Raw genomic sequence first — 14,851 nt, 5'->3', positions numbered from 1 at the left:
ACTGGGTCACTGAAACACATATGCATATGAATTACGTATATATTTATGTGTGTATGTGTAAAATATACACAGTATTTTAGCACAAGTCTGATGAGGAGAGGCTGAGGGAGCTGGGGTTGTGTAGTCTTGAGAAAAGGAGACTAAGAGGGAACACTCTTGCTCTCCACAACTACATAAAAGGAGCTTTCAGCGAGGCAGGGGTCGGTCTCATCTCCCAGGGAACAAGTGAAATGATGAGAGGATATGGCCTCGAGTTGTGCCAGGAGAAGTTTAGATGGGATATTAGGCAAACTGCACTCAAAGGTTGGTCAGACATTGGAATAGGCTATCCAGGGTGGAATCACCACCCCTGGAAGTGTTAAAAATGTGTGTGGATGTGCTGCTTTGGGGACATGGTTTGGTGGTGAACTTGGTGGAGCTGGGTTAACAGTTGGACTCAATGATCTTAGAGATCTTTTCCAACCTTAATGCTTCATATATGCATGCTTGCATGTATGTGTATGTGTGTTTTATCTCTCTCTACATGTGCATTCCACTGCTTCAGGTTATGTTTCTCCATGTTGTCGCCTGCACTGTGTAACCCTAAATCAGGTGTATCTAAAATTCCCACTTCAGAAAAATTGTCACACTTATGCCTGATCAGCACAAGGGAATCACTCAGGAACACTGGAGAAAACACTTCTTCGTGTCAAGTGATGTAAGCCAGTACCCAGGGATATGTAAATATGTCATAGGAAAGAGATGGAGGGTGAGCCAACCATCCAGATCTCCACTTCCCACCAAAAAAGACAACACCTGAGCCAGCTGAAATGGAAAGCAGGGTTTTAGACACCCATGGATGGTATCCTACTGCTAACAGTTCATGCCTCCCATTTCTGTGCAGTATCTCCCTTCAGACAGGGGTTGATTATCTTCAGCTCTGCCCTTTGTGGCCCTGCCTTCATCCCAGGGTACCATGACTCTGTTGGAGCAGTGGTGTGAATAAAGGTCTTTGGGGTTAATGCTATTTTTTTCCCACAGAAAAGGGAAAAACAGTGAAAGCCTATCTTGGTAGCAGTGTTATGGATTGAACTCGGCCAGGTTTTCTGCTTAAGTTGTAAAAATCACTTGAAATACTTTCCCTATGGGGCTATATATTCTTCTAGAGTTCAGCAAGGTACTTCAGGCAAGATTTTTCTTTCATCTCAACATGATGGAGTAGGGTACTATAAAATCTGGTTTAGAATTCATCTTTTGTCTTGTTTGCTGTTAATGAAGTTTTGGACTTTTATTTTCTAATAATTGGCCTTGTGGTTAACATTTGAGTACTCAGGAAAGGTCGTAGGTACACAACAGTGTTAATCATCACACCATGAAAGGGGCAAAAGGAAGCACAATAATCAGATAGCTTGTTTTGCATGCTTGCAAACCACTAAAAAAACTAAACTGAAAAATAAATTTTTTTACAGCTTGCTTTCTGCTCTGCCTCATGTTTGTTTATTTTTAACACTTAACATTACTTTCCTTTTCATAGGTTTTCAAGATGAAAATGAGCAGATGACAAAGTTAATCATGATTTTTCAGACATAAACAAGAATGAGTGGTTTAGCTGTACTTAGGGAAACACATTAAATAATGAGTTCAGGGTGACAGATGAAAACAGAAAGCAGGAACGCTATGTGGGGCCTTAAATATGTGCAACTTTCACTTTATATGTGATTCTCCCTCTCTACAGCAACTTAAAAGAAGGTTGTATTGGGTTGAGGGTCAGACTCTTCCCAAGTAACAAGCAATAGGACAATAGGAAATGGCATCAAGTTGAGCCAGGGGAGGTTTAGATTGGAGAGTAGGAAATTTTTTTTTTCTGAAAGCATTGTCAAGCACTGGAATAAACTGCCCAGGGAAGTGGTTGAGTTACAGCCTTGGGAAGTGTTTAAAAGACATGTAGATGTGACACTCAGGGACATGGTTTAGTGGTGGGTTTGACAGTGCTGGGCTAATCGATGATCTCAAAGGTCCTTTCCAACCTGAATGATTCTGTGATTCTATGCTTTAGACAAGGAGGATATTGATGATCCTGAATTATGAAGAGAAGTTATTTTATATTCATGATGCTATTTAGAGTAGTAATGACATGGAAGTTGTCGTGATGTGACATTCAGTGCGTGCCCCTTTGTTTTAGTAGAGAAGAAACCAAGAATAAAAGCTTATTTGAAGAATGGCATTTGAGGGGCTAGGTAGGTGTATGTTTTACAAGCTCTTCACACCAGAGATTTGGCAAAGGGCAATATTCTATATGCTAATACAAGTCTGAACACAAAATGTACTACCTTATTCCTTTATTTTAAAATAATGTACTGCAATTCTCTTACTGTAATAGTGATTCCTGCAAAGGCTTTCCATGTTCAAATATCTCATGTTCATGATTGGCACCTTAGAAATCTGAGAAGTTTAAGTGAGTAAGTGAGTTGACACAACACAGTTTGCAAACAATAATGCCCCAACAGCTGTAGGCAAGCAGTGTGGGAGGATTGCTCTCTTTACCAGTGCAGGAACCATGGTGTTGAAGCAGTTGTTTCCTTTCCACAGAAAGCATCTCCTTCATAGGCACAGCAGAATCTACCATCACCTCTGTGGCAGGGATGTCACTGACACACACTGGTGGACACCTCTCTCAGCAGAGGGTACCCTCTGGACTAGAGCATTTCGAATTCCAGTAGAAATAGCTTCCTATTTCTACTTCACCTTTGCCTCATGCCCATTTATCTTCCAGCCTCGGAAAGCTGAGTGAAAACAGCTATTGAGGTAATACAACACTTTCTTCAAAGTGCTGGTTCTGCCACAGTTTTTCACTGAATTAATTACACCCCTAAAGAAGCAAGTATTAAATTCCAGCCCTCAACACACTCTGCAAGAGGGTCAGCTATGATCTGCCTCTGTATTTCTCCTTCTTTTATTCTCCTTTTGGCATTTGGGCCAAAAGCCACCAAGGCTTGGTATCTATGTCTTGACTCAGGTCTTCTGACCTGATCTATCTCTCCTTGCATAAAGTGGCACTTTCACCTGTAAGAGCTTTTCTTTCACGTCCCATGGGAAAAATAAGACTGTTCACTTCATCATACCAGACTGGTACAAGATAACCTACATCACTGGAACTTCTGTATTCCTCTCGCATTTTCCAGGAATTAAAAATAAAAGCACTTACCTTCAAGATTTTACTTTCTCCATTTCTGCCTAAAAATCCCATCTATTAGAATGAACAGCCAGAACACCATGATCTCTGTCTGATCTGTCTCCATTGCAGGATCACTAGTAATGGCTTACAAAAAATGTTAGTAATATTTTGTTAATTCAGTGACATCACTTTTAGGAGGTAGAATGCAAGAAGAGGGGCTGGATTATATGTCAGATTGCATTTACTGGATTGCATTTACTTTTTTATCACATCCTGTATGTAAGCTCACCCTCTGTGGTGTCACAGGCCCCAAATTCTGCCTCTCCCCATTCCCCATTGCAGGATACTCTTGCTGAAGTTTCATGGTGTTTCAAGGGACAAGTCATCGGTTGCACATCTCCTTTTTAGCTATTTGTGCCCTTAAACACTGTGGTATCTGAATCTTCTGTCTTGTGCCAGGTGTGCTGTAGTGAGTATTAAATAGGGAATTTGTGCCGGAGAAAAGTGCAAACCAGACTAAGGCTGTCCTGCAGTCCCAGCCATGTGTAGAAGGTGTATGTTAAGGCCCCTGCCTCAGAGGAGTGTGTAATATTGTATAGCAACTGGCAGGCACCATGAGTGGCTAGTGCAGAATACTAAATAATTTTACAGTTAAAACTCATGTGTAGGTTGGGTGTTCAACTTCATGCTCAGAATCGAGGGGGGAAAATCCCATTTTCCAGCATCCCTGAGGATCAGGTGTAATTACTAACTCATTAACTGTCATAGTCAGGTCGGTCCTTTTTTTAAAGTGGAAGTTCATGGAGGATTCCTCACAGAAGGAGATCCTCCCCAGCTGGAAACACAGACACCTCCAACCATTCAGCCCCTGAAAATCTTCCGTTTTCTAGAGGGCTTTCTAGAAAATCTTCCGCTTTTCTAGAGGGCTTTACTTGTTTTTAACGTTTGTCAGTTTGACTGAAAGAGTATTTGGATGTGTGTATCAGGAGACTAAGGGAAGGAGTGAGTGCCCTGCAGCAGCTGTAGGGTGTTCAGAGCCTACATATTTCAACATGAAGGAACCTCCAACAAGCTCGTGGGCTGAGCTCAGTTCCTCATCTGTAGGACAGGAGTCACCTCTCTTTGACTGCCTTCCTGTTTTGCTAAAGGTGGGACTTCTTATTTTTCCCATTTGTGACGCCATAGTGAATAGAGAGGTTCTGCTGTGATTAAAAAACCAAAACAACACAAAAAACCTACCAGCCTGGTTCATTGCACAATTGCCATTTAATTTGTTCCATATTTTAAAGACATTTGAACGTTTGAAATATACTCTGGTATCTCAAGCACTGCATAGAAACTTTATTCTCTGAAGAGCCAAACAGTAATTCCTAACGCGCTTCAAGTAGGGCCTGGGACTTTGTAGTTGCTCTAGCTTTTATGTGTGTGTGATTGAACAGAGTCTCCCAGCTCCCCCTTGTGTGGATGCTCAACTCCTGCTACATCAAGCAGAAAACAACTGTGATTTGTGCCGCTTTTGATCAGACATTTCTACAATGCTTTGCTGCTGGAAAGCAGAATAATACTGTCACAAATTTTAAATTAACAAAATATGCCTAGAAGGGGTTGGTAACTCTTGTTCATCTGATTAATGTCAGGCTTGTAAAGTCTGTTCTCCAACAAAAACAGCAGCAAATGCTCAAGTGAGAGATGTTAAAAACAGAGACTCTCCGTTTTAGTGGATCTTTATGTTTTAGTTACAATCTCTTACTGAAGCACCCAGGATGAAATCACAAAATCAACTAGCATCAAGGGAGTTGAATTAGCTTATATCGGTGTTCACTTTTAATTAGATTTGAAATGGCTATCCCACTGTAGTGCAGAAACCAAGTCAGTACCATCCCCTCAGGCCTTATTACTGACAACAACCTTAGCATAGATCTGCATATTCAGCAGCCAGGTGGATAGGTGCTTTGTATTGGGAAATACAGGCAGGATTTTAAAAATACAGGATATCTTTCGTACAACTCAATTTTTGCTCTCAGGTTGGGGGACTGAGGGACTTTCCTTTTTAAAACGCTCATATTTTGGCAGGAGATTTTTGATGCAGCTTTTGTTTAACAGGTATCATCTTATGATAATATTTTTTTGCTCAACAATGGAATCAAGACAGCACCGGTAGCAAGTACATTCTGTGCCACCTGATGTATTTCTATGGGTTTATTTTCCCCTTATGTACATTTCTGCTCCTTCAAGATGTGCTCTGAGACATTTCCAATTTCAGCATTCTGCTTGTCTCATCTAATTCAATTATAAGCTGTTCTGGGCAAGGACCATATCTGGATTCTGCTTTTAAGTTTCAATACACAGCAGTTTTGCAAAGTAATCTTTAAAAAAATAGTGTCATGATGAGGGAAGGAACTTAACTTACCCACAGGAATTTGTCATGTGAGAAGAGCATGTCCTGATCTCCCAAACTTTCAGCAATACTGTAACCACAGGCACTCCTACCTCCACCCTCACTGGGAATGGTTAGTGCTATAGCAGATTTTGCTTAGGGTTTCTGTTAGATGAGAAGAGATTTTTGCTTTCTTTATTTCACATTATAATTTTCCCATTTGCTTCTCTTTCAGGCGTGAACAGAAAAGTCACCTATTCCCTGTCAGACTCTGCAGATGGTTACTTCTCAGTTGACCAGTCATCAGGAATCATTATTTTGGAGCATCCACTTGATAGAGAGCTTCAGTCTTCCTATAACATCACTGTAAAAGCCTCAGATCAAAGCATTGTGCTGACCTTATCCTCATTTGCCACTGTTACCATTACAGTGCTAGACATTAATGACAACCCCCCTGTGTTTGAAAGAAGAGATTATCTCGTTACAGTACCTGAAGACACGTCACCAGGCACCGAGGTCCTTTCTGTTTTTGCTACAAGCCAAGACATTGGTACAAATGCTGAGATTGCCTATCTCATCAGATCAGGGAATGAGAAAGGGAAGTTCAGGATTAACTCAAAAACAGGTTTGTAAAGTGGCTCTTACTTGTAATGCTAAATGAAAGCATCAGGAAAACATGAATGCTTTGGGGAAGGCTCTTGGACCAAAAGATTTCTGAGGCCAGAGACTCACAGCTTGTCAATGGGTAATTAACTAAACAGTTAAAAAGCAATTTTAGGTTGGAGAGTGATGTCAATTATGGTCACACTTGGTTGCCCCAGCTCAAGTGGAGAATACTTTTCTCCATTAGTAAGTCTGTTGGAGCCAATAAAGATGTGACAACCTATTAGCCAAACTGTGGAAGACACTTCTGAACACTTGCAGTGTTTACTTGCTTACCAGCTGAGTACAGCTTCAACTGTCTGCCCCTCAGAAAGCAACAAACAGTGCTACTAGGACCAGTTAGGACCAATTCAGTCCTAATATGTGACTGCTGTTCATGTAGCTTTATGCAGGTTCCCTAATTTAGGTTGCTCTGATTTGTTTTTTCTGACTTCAGCCGCAGCTTGGATTGAGGTCTTTTTGGTTATACATCACAAATTTTAGAAATACGCCACGGCTTGTGTTTAAAAAATACCAAGCAAAGCTACCATATTTGGTGTAAATGCCTCATTTTCTGTGAATTTCCTTAGTGGGATATATTTTTTATCCTCATTGAGTTTTTAGTCCTGTCTACAGTAAGCTATTTCTTTTATGCTTCCTGTAGTGGATCCCCTTATTCTCATAGCATTCAGGATGACCAGTACAAATCTGCCACCAGAGTCTGGGAGCAAAGCAGATTTGATTTTGAAAGCTGAAGATAACACTTGTTTGAGTGCAGCTGTAATAACCAGTAACCTGAAAAATCTCAAAATTATGCATTGTGTCATTTATATAATTGTGTGCAAAAATGGCTTTTCACTCTGTGGAGACTGCTGCCTCTCGAGTGAGGGACTTAACATAACTGTGTGTTGTCTGTCATCTTCATCATGTTGACTACTGCTAGCAAAATTTAAACATAAGCACGCCTAGGCAGCGATACTTAACTTCACATTTGACAATGACGCCAAGGAAATAAATCAATAAAAACCCATAATGAAGCTTAATCACATAGGAAAAAAACCCAACAAAACTAAAACTATATATTATTCATTAATGTGTGACAGCTCCATTATTATCACTTTGGAGGCAGGAGCTCAGTTTCTAGACAGCAGAGTGGTGATGCAGCATGCCTGATCAGAGCTTGAAAAATAATGTCCTTCACACCATTTATCAGTGGGAACTCTCTGCTAGCCACTTGGAAGCTTCTCTTCAGGGCTCCTGCTTTCAGCAAGTCATGCTGAAAGGTAGAATTCATTTGGAGAGAGCCCAGACAAGATTAAGAGGAATGATCTGAGGTCTGTAAAATGTGACTTACCAGGAAAGACTGAAGGAATTAAGGCTGTTTAAGCTAGAAAATAGAAGACATACTGTTAGTTTTCATGCCTGTAGAAAGTACCTGTGAGGAACAGGGGAATAAACTGTACTCCATGCCCAGTCATAAGAAATTGTGAATGGGCTTAAATTACATTTGAATTATTTTGGGTAAATGATAGGAAGAAATTCCTAGCTGTAATGATTATTAAGTCCTGAAATATATTTCCTAAGAACGTTAGGAAACTGATACTGTTTGAGGTTTATGAGAACACTAGAGATGAGATAATTTCTATCCTAGAGGGTGTCTGGGTGCATGGAGTGAATCAAGTTACAGAGAATCTTAATTTTGATTGTGTGGTGAAGTAACACAAAATTTATAAACCTAGCTGAGTGGGGAAGTCTCTGTTTAATCACTTAAATGATAGACAACTGATTTCTCAAAGGTATACATATCCCTTTCATTTGTATTTAATTCGTGAGAAGTTAATTGTGTGGGAGTGAATTTCTGTTGACTTGTCAGGGCTGATTTCCAGAGTCGGCATCCAGTTCTCCCAAAGGCTCAGTGAATGAGATGGTAAATGGGTGGATATGGCCCCCACTTCTTCGCTATGATACTCATATAATGAAAGCTATTTTCATGAGGAACCATTCATTGCTTCATGCTTCGGAAAGGTCCTTTCTGCAGAGGCAGCCCAAGTGCAATTGGCATCATTCTTTAATCAAACGACAGCAGTAGAAACCTGAATAAACATTTTTATTGGGCTGGGCAGTGTTACAGTTAGTGCTGTATGTGTGCCATGGTGATAAATAGCATGCTGTACTGTTTACTACAGTCAAATCCCTTACTCCACGGCATTATTTGTTTCTTGCCGGCTGCTGACATTCCCTCCTTTGCTTCAAAGGAGTGATTTCCATTTCTGAAGCTTTGGATTTTGAATCGTGCAAGGACTTCTACTTAGTAGTGGAAGCAAAGGACGGAGGGACTCCAGCGCTGAGCGCGGTCACGACGGTGAACGTGAACGTGACGGACGTCAATGACAACGCGCCCACGTTCAGCCAGGCTGTCTACAGCGCTGTCATCAGCGAGGATGCTGCCATTGGGGACTCTGTGGTCATGGTGAGCATGGCTGTGGGTGGCATTTTGGTGAGATGAAGCCCTCTGCCCCTAACAAAATGCTGCGCTGGTTAATAGTGATAATTGCTATGTCCTGAATCCCCCGATCCATTTTCTAGCCATTACTCTGGGTCTGCTACTGCTTTCCAAGCTGCTGTCAGTTTCTCCCCAAAAGAAAATAGTACTGGTACTGACTCTTTCTTTTGAACCCTGTTAATGCTGTCAAAGAGCAATGGCACATTCAAGGCATTGCATTTTGTAAGACAGCTGGAAATAGGTTTTAATGGAAAGGCAGAATTCAACTTTTCAGTGAAATAGAACCATAGAGTCATAGGGTTGGAAGGGACCTTAAATATCATCTGGTTCCAGTCCCCCTGCTGTGGGCAGCGACACCTCTGACTACACCAGGTTGCTCAGAGCTGCACATACAGTATTTATGTAGTCTGGCATGCAGTGTGCCATCCCCAGTCCACACAATATTCTCATCTTGCAACTGGGGAATCCAGAGAGAAAGTTTCATATGGAATATTAATATTTAAATATTCGGTATGTTTTCAGACTAGAATTTGGAAAAAGGTCCAAGGGAAGCCTCCTAACAAATACGTGTTGGATTGATGCTGTAGAGGTGTACAGTTCAGGTGTAACTAGTCTGATGCAATATGAAGTTTTACTTTTTGGAGTGTTGAACAATTAATGTATCATACAGATCACTTAATATTTGTTTCACTAATTTTTTATTTTTCTCTCAAAAAAGTTAATAGCAGAAGATCTGGACAGTCCTCCCAATGGCCAGATTCATTTTTCCATAGTGAATGGGGATCAAGACAATGAATTTTCAGTTGATCCTGTTTTGGGACTCGTGAAGGTTAAAAAGAAATTGGATAGAGAAAGGGTAAGACATGTGGGACTTCTCAACTTTCAATGGCTTACAGATGTGCATCAATCTCCACTCTGCTGCTAGCTTGTGTTAAAGGAGTTTCTTTTGTACTCCACAGTGATCAGCCTAAGATGCTCCATCAGGTCTTTCTGACATTTTACCACTTTTTTCCATGCCAGCCCTGTCCCCAATCCCATGTACAAGCCAAGTGCTTTGCTGCCATACCCACCCTGCACCACACAGCAGCTGAGGTCAGAGGAGGGGAGAGAAGCAGCACTGGATTTCTCCCGTGGTGCCAGAAAGCTGCTGCTGTGTTAATGAGCTGCCTCCTGTCCCCTGTGCGTGCAAGTGCTCACGAGAGGCTGTGTGTGCAACAGAGTGCTGGCAAAATACTCCAGATTGTGGCACCGAGCGCCGCGCTGAGACCTCAGCCATTAATTAGCGCTCTGCAAAACATGCCACTGGGGAGGGCATGTTATGAAGTGGCCAGGCTGTACCAAAAGTGAAAGAGAGCTTCATTAAACAGATTCTGCTGCTTTGTTTGCTCACTCCATTATTCATTCAGGATTATTTATCACCATTTTGCCATAGCTAGCAATTAGCAGCTTTTGGAAAAAAAAACAAACAAATGCAGTTGCCTTTGCTACTTGCAGGGCAGGAGAGTGCTACATGGCTTCAGAAATCTTGCAACACATAATCCGTGCTTCCTGCCTCCCAGCAATGTCTCCACAAAACTGGGGAAGCAGATTGCTACTCTCAGAATGTAGGCTCAGCAGGAGAAGCTCTTTACTGGAAGCAGGACTGCTTCTTAAAACAGTGGCAAAAACCCCTTCCTGTATTATCACAAAGGCAGGATTAAATTGCTCATGTTTGGTGGTAGAATGACTTTACCACAGACTGTCTAGAACAGGGGATTAACAATGGCTGTGCATGTTACAAATTGGTTGTAATAAAAGCACAGGCTGAGTTTCTTAATATGACTTTCTTTAGTTTCTAAAGTGCACTCGTGGATGGCTGCATGAAGACACACACATTTACCCTCACCAGCAAGTGTGCAAGTGTAATGCCAGCTGTGTTAGATCTACATTTTCCAAAGTTTCCCTCAGTTAAAGTAAATTGTGATATTGTCTTTTTCTTTGCTTCCTTGGCACATTTCCTAGACACAGGTGTTTCTGACCCCTTCAGGGAAAATTGTACATGATGCCCCATCTGCTGTAGATCCCCAAAGGCAGTGCTGACTCCCAGGTTCAGTGATTTAAGGAAATTTATTTCCAAAGCTGTAATCACATAGAGACCATTACTTTTGCCGTCTACCTTTCTGGGATACATGGAAATTAATGCAAACACAGAAAAAAAAATCTGAAAGATCCTACAAAATTCCCTGTCTTGTCTTTAGCTAGCAGTAGAAATTACAGTTAAAAAAAAGATTAATTCTCTGCCTCAAGTTTCTTGACTTTCCATAGTTCAGGATTCCTCTTCTCTCCTGTCTCTATGCCCCCACCAAATCACAGTCTTTCTCCTCCTACATGTTCCCTTTTGCTTTGTGTTGGTCTCACATCCTGGAAGAGCCCCCTTATTTTTTGTGCTCAGTCTAAACTCCTCCGTACTACCAAAAAAGCTGTTGTTTTTCAAATGGATTTGGATTTCCTTCCCTCACACCCTCTCCCAAAAAAGCCCCTTTAAAATTATCTTGTTCCCCTCTGCAGGGCCATGCTTTTCCCCTTCCCAGCCCTGCACTGAGAGGGTGCAGCAGAGTGTTGTATCTGGCATGTTTTGCCCTTCCCATGCTCCCCTGTGGGAGGATTCCGGGGCAGACATGTCAGCAGCTTTCCCTGCGAAGCAAGGAGCAATATACAGTAAAAAGCAGTTGTAAGACCTAAGGAAGCCAACATAAGGATGCAGTTCGGAAAACCCAACTGTCATCCCTACACTGTGCACAGACAGAGTTTTTGCAAGTTGTCACATATGCTCACACCTCGCACACGGGCACATATGTGTGTAGAGGGCCCATGGATGATACACTGAACTGCCTGCACTACGCTGAGCTGTTTGTGTCTGTTGCAAACAAGTAGGCTCAAGCCCACTTATCTTCCACAGAATGGTGGATAATACTCTGTTGCTACAGAGACTGTTGTCCCTCGTACTCCCAAATGTTTTCCAGTGTGTTTAAGCCAACTGCTTGTGAACTTTTTCTTGGCTCTCCATCACTGCGTTAGAAACAGTATGTGTCAAACTGATGCTGGCTCTAATAAGCAATTTATATAATATCTTGGAAACCAACTGTACGATAAATAGAATCAGGTCACATATCCCAGCTGACACCTAGGAGAGATGAAAATGTAAGCTTACAGTACTAATAGCTGAGTTCAGATATTAATCTGTCATTTATTTTCTGTCTGCCCCTTTGTTTCAGGAATGCATTATCTGATACAGTTATTTTAGTACAGTGAAGCCGTTATGTTTATTGGTAGCCTTATAAAATGGGAGTTGGAGCGCAGTGTGGCAATAAACAGGATAATGTTATACTAAGGGCAGGAAGGCAATGAGGCCAAACAGCTTTTGTAGAGTATGGAAGGAGGTGCATTGTATGTAAAGAACCTGGGTTAAAATTTAGGACAACTTTCACAATGATTTAACGTTTTCACCTTTTTGCAGATATCTGGTTATTCATTAGTTGTCCAGGCAAGAGACAGTGGCACCCCTCCTTTGTCTTCATCTGTGACTGTCAATGTGGACATTTCTGATGTGAACGATAACAGCCCCGTGTTTACTCCAGCTAACTACACAGCTGTAATTCAAGTAAGTTTATCCTGCACATCAAAAACTCCTCTGACTTTTAAAATGCACAAGCATTTGGTTTCAGTTAGGTACCTTTTGATTGTCTGTCTGGAAAATATGTATTCAAATCATCTTATCTAAAAGAAAGTATAAATAAATCTTTCTTGAGTCTTTTGGTAAGTTTCTGTTTGCTGAGGCTCCTTAACCACAGGATCTGTCACACATTTTAATATTCATCCCTGCTGCACCAGGTACTCTAACCTCAAAATGTCTGCTCTGGGATAAGTTCACACATCTTTACACCTTGCTCTGGGTGTGAGTCTCGACTTTTAGTCAGTGCTGATCAGACAGAGTATCAGACAGAGCTCAGCAGGCCCTGGAGGTGTGGCGAGTACCTTCATCTCTGTTGCTGGTCCATGGGGCATAAGCACTGTGAAAAAAATGCATCTTGTGAAATGCCACCTTGGGCAAAAAGCATTCAGTTGAATATTCTCGATAGCAAAATGTGGTATTTTATGATTGCAATATGTATCATTTTAATCCTTTTCTTTATACACTGTGTATATGTGTAAAGGAAAATAAACCAGTGGGCACAAGCATTTTGCAGCTGGTAGTGACAGACAAAGACTCTTTTCACAATGGCCCCCCTTTTACCTTCACCATCCTCACTGGCAATGAAGAGGAGGAGTTTACACTGGACCCTCACGGCGTGTTGAGGTCTGCAGTCATCTTCAAGCACATGGTCTCAACTGAGTATGTGCTCTGCGTGCAGGTAAGACTCGATTTTTACATCTACACTGAAACAAAAAAATCTCTTAGTGGTAGGTACCTGTGCTTTGCCTGTATGGGTTGGCTTTAACAGATTTTATTCTGTGAGCAAATACCACACATTCCAGTTTGCAAATGCACAATACGGAATATTTTCTTTGATATTCTTAAACCCAGTTTCATATAAATATAAATATAAATATAAATATAAATATAAATATAAATATAAATAGGTAGCCAGCCACCTTTCCAATTTCCTTGGCATGAAATGAATTTTCTGAGCAGGGACCGTTATGGTTTAAGATTTTCATCAATTTTTTTCTGTAGCTAAGCAAGGAAAATGAGCAAAAATGCATTATATACATATAAATACACCCCAGAACAAGTGACTGCAAAATACTGTTCTAGGAAGGAAAATCATTTCTGCTTTTAAGTCATAAATTCAATCATAAATTTTTGGAAGCCTTCCAAGAATTCATGAAATCACATTTCCAAGGTCAACTTAGCTTTTAAAGAATGTCAAAATAAGACATGCAATAGAAGTCCAGCTCAAACTTAGCTTTAGAATAATTGTGGAGAAGCTTTGTAACCAGGGTAATTTTGATTGCCAAAACCTGTAAATCCAAAAGTAATTTGTCCACATTTCTCAGGCCTGCCAGAGAAGATGTATTAGGGTTCAGTAAATATGCAATTCTAGGGAATGAACCTCTTCACTGAAATGAGTCATGGTCCCATAAGCTGTGTCTGAAATTCTTGCTTCCTCCACTGGCTTTGCTGGGGTTGATGTCTCTAAATACAGCCTTTCTGTTCTTTTACAAGCACATTTAATGCTGTTCACAGCAGTAGCACCCTTAGTTGCAATTGTTAGTTACAATTCAAAAAATATAAGCTCTGATGCTAATTGACAGTTCAAATCAAAGTTTTATAAGTTTGCCATTCAATATCCTTGAAACCTACTTTTTTAGCCTTGTAGGAAAATAAAAAATCACCTTTCTTTCTTACCATGCCTTAATCATAAAATATCCTGCTTTCAGGGTAATTTGCTAGCCAGCGTTCTAGTGTAGCCAAAACTGGGCATGAGAGTTAAATTTGAGCAGCATCCCCTAGTTGTAGAGCTCCATGTATTGCATATAAATGAAATATTAGACAGACCACCATGTCTGAGATGCACCAACATGCTCAGAAAACCATGCTGTTAGATTGTGGAGGCATGATTCCTCCCAGTATTATTTTCTTTAGGGATTTCTGCAGTGAAAACATTTTATAGTTTCCTGTTTTGTATGGACCGTAGAAGTATTTCTTCCCATCCATATGTGCCAGTGCTGCTTTCTCTTTTGCACTATCAGGTCCCTCCTCTGTATTAGGTTTATTAAGAAGAAATGTTAAAATAGAAAGTGGAATGAGATGTAATTTCTTCTGCATGCACATGTGTGTTTGTCTGCACATATGAATAAAATATTTTTAAATACTCCACCCAGCTCTTTTAGGAGTGAAGATGAGTGAATTTTAGAGTGTCTTAGAGTTGCTAATCTGAGCCTAGTAATGTCCATATTCCTGTTGTCATTCTGCCATTTTTTTCTTCAGCTTATAAATTTTCCTCCCTGTGTCCAAATACAAAAATCTTTGAACATGTGCTACATCTCTGCTCAGTAGCAGTTAAGTCTTCCGTTCTTCTCTGGAGCAAATAAATGTGTGGAGCAGTATATCTTAATAGTGACTTCAATAAAACATTTTTCTTACTGTAGGAAAGGACACTGATTCAAGTTTGCACACCTTTCTGTCAAGATG

General features: G+C 40.8%; 1 protein-coding gene across 7 annotated transcripts in view; it reads left to right on the top strand.

The window, feature by feature from the left end:
* Nucleotides 1-14,851, top strand: part of FAT3 (FAT atypical cadherin 3) — a 396,068-nt gene that overhangs the window by 335,508 nt on the left and 45,709 nt on the right. For all 7 annotated transcript variants that reach the window (XM_085065228.1, XM_085065219.1, XM_085065190.1 and 4 more), the window contains 5 exons: nucleotides 5,767-6,156; nucleotides 8,429-8,643; nucleotides 9,395-9,532; nucleotides 12,173-12,316; nucleotides 12,870-13,067. In XM_085065228.1, coding sequence (XP_084921354.1) covers nucleotides 5,767-6,156; nucleotides 8,429-8,643; nucleotides 9,395-9,532; nucleotides 12,173-12,316; nucleotides 12,870-13,067 — 1,085 coding nt within the window. The remainder of the gene's footprint in view (nucleotides 1-5,766; nucleotides 6,157-8,428; nucleotides 8,644-9,394; nucleotides 9,533-12,172; nucleotides 12,317-12,869; nucleotides 13,068-14,851) is intronic.

Source organism: Lichenostomus cassidix, chromosome 1 (assembly GCF_008360975.1).
Source record: "Lichenostomus cassidix isolate B80296 chromosome 1, HeHo_3.0, whole genome shotgun sequence".
In the NCBI taxonomy this organism is placed as follows: Eukaryota; Metazoa; Chordata; class Aves; order Passeriformes; family Meliphagidae; genus Lichenostomus; species Lichenostomus cassidix.
Note: the sequence above shows the minus strand (reverse complement) of the source record. Positions and strands in the feature narration are given on the sequence as shown.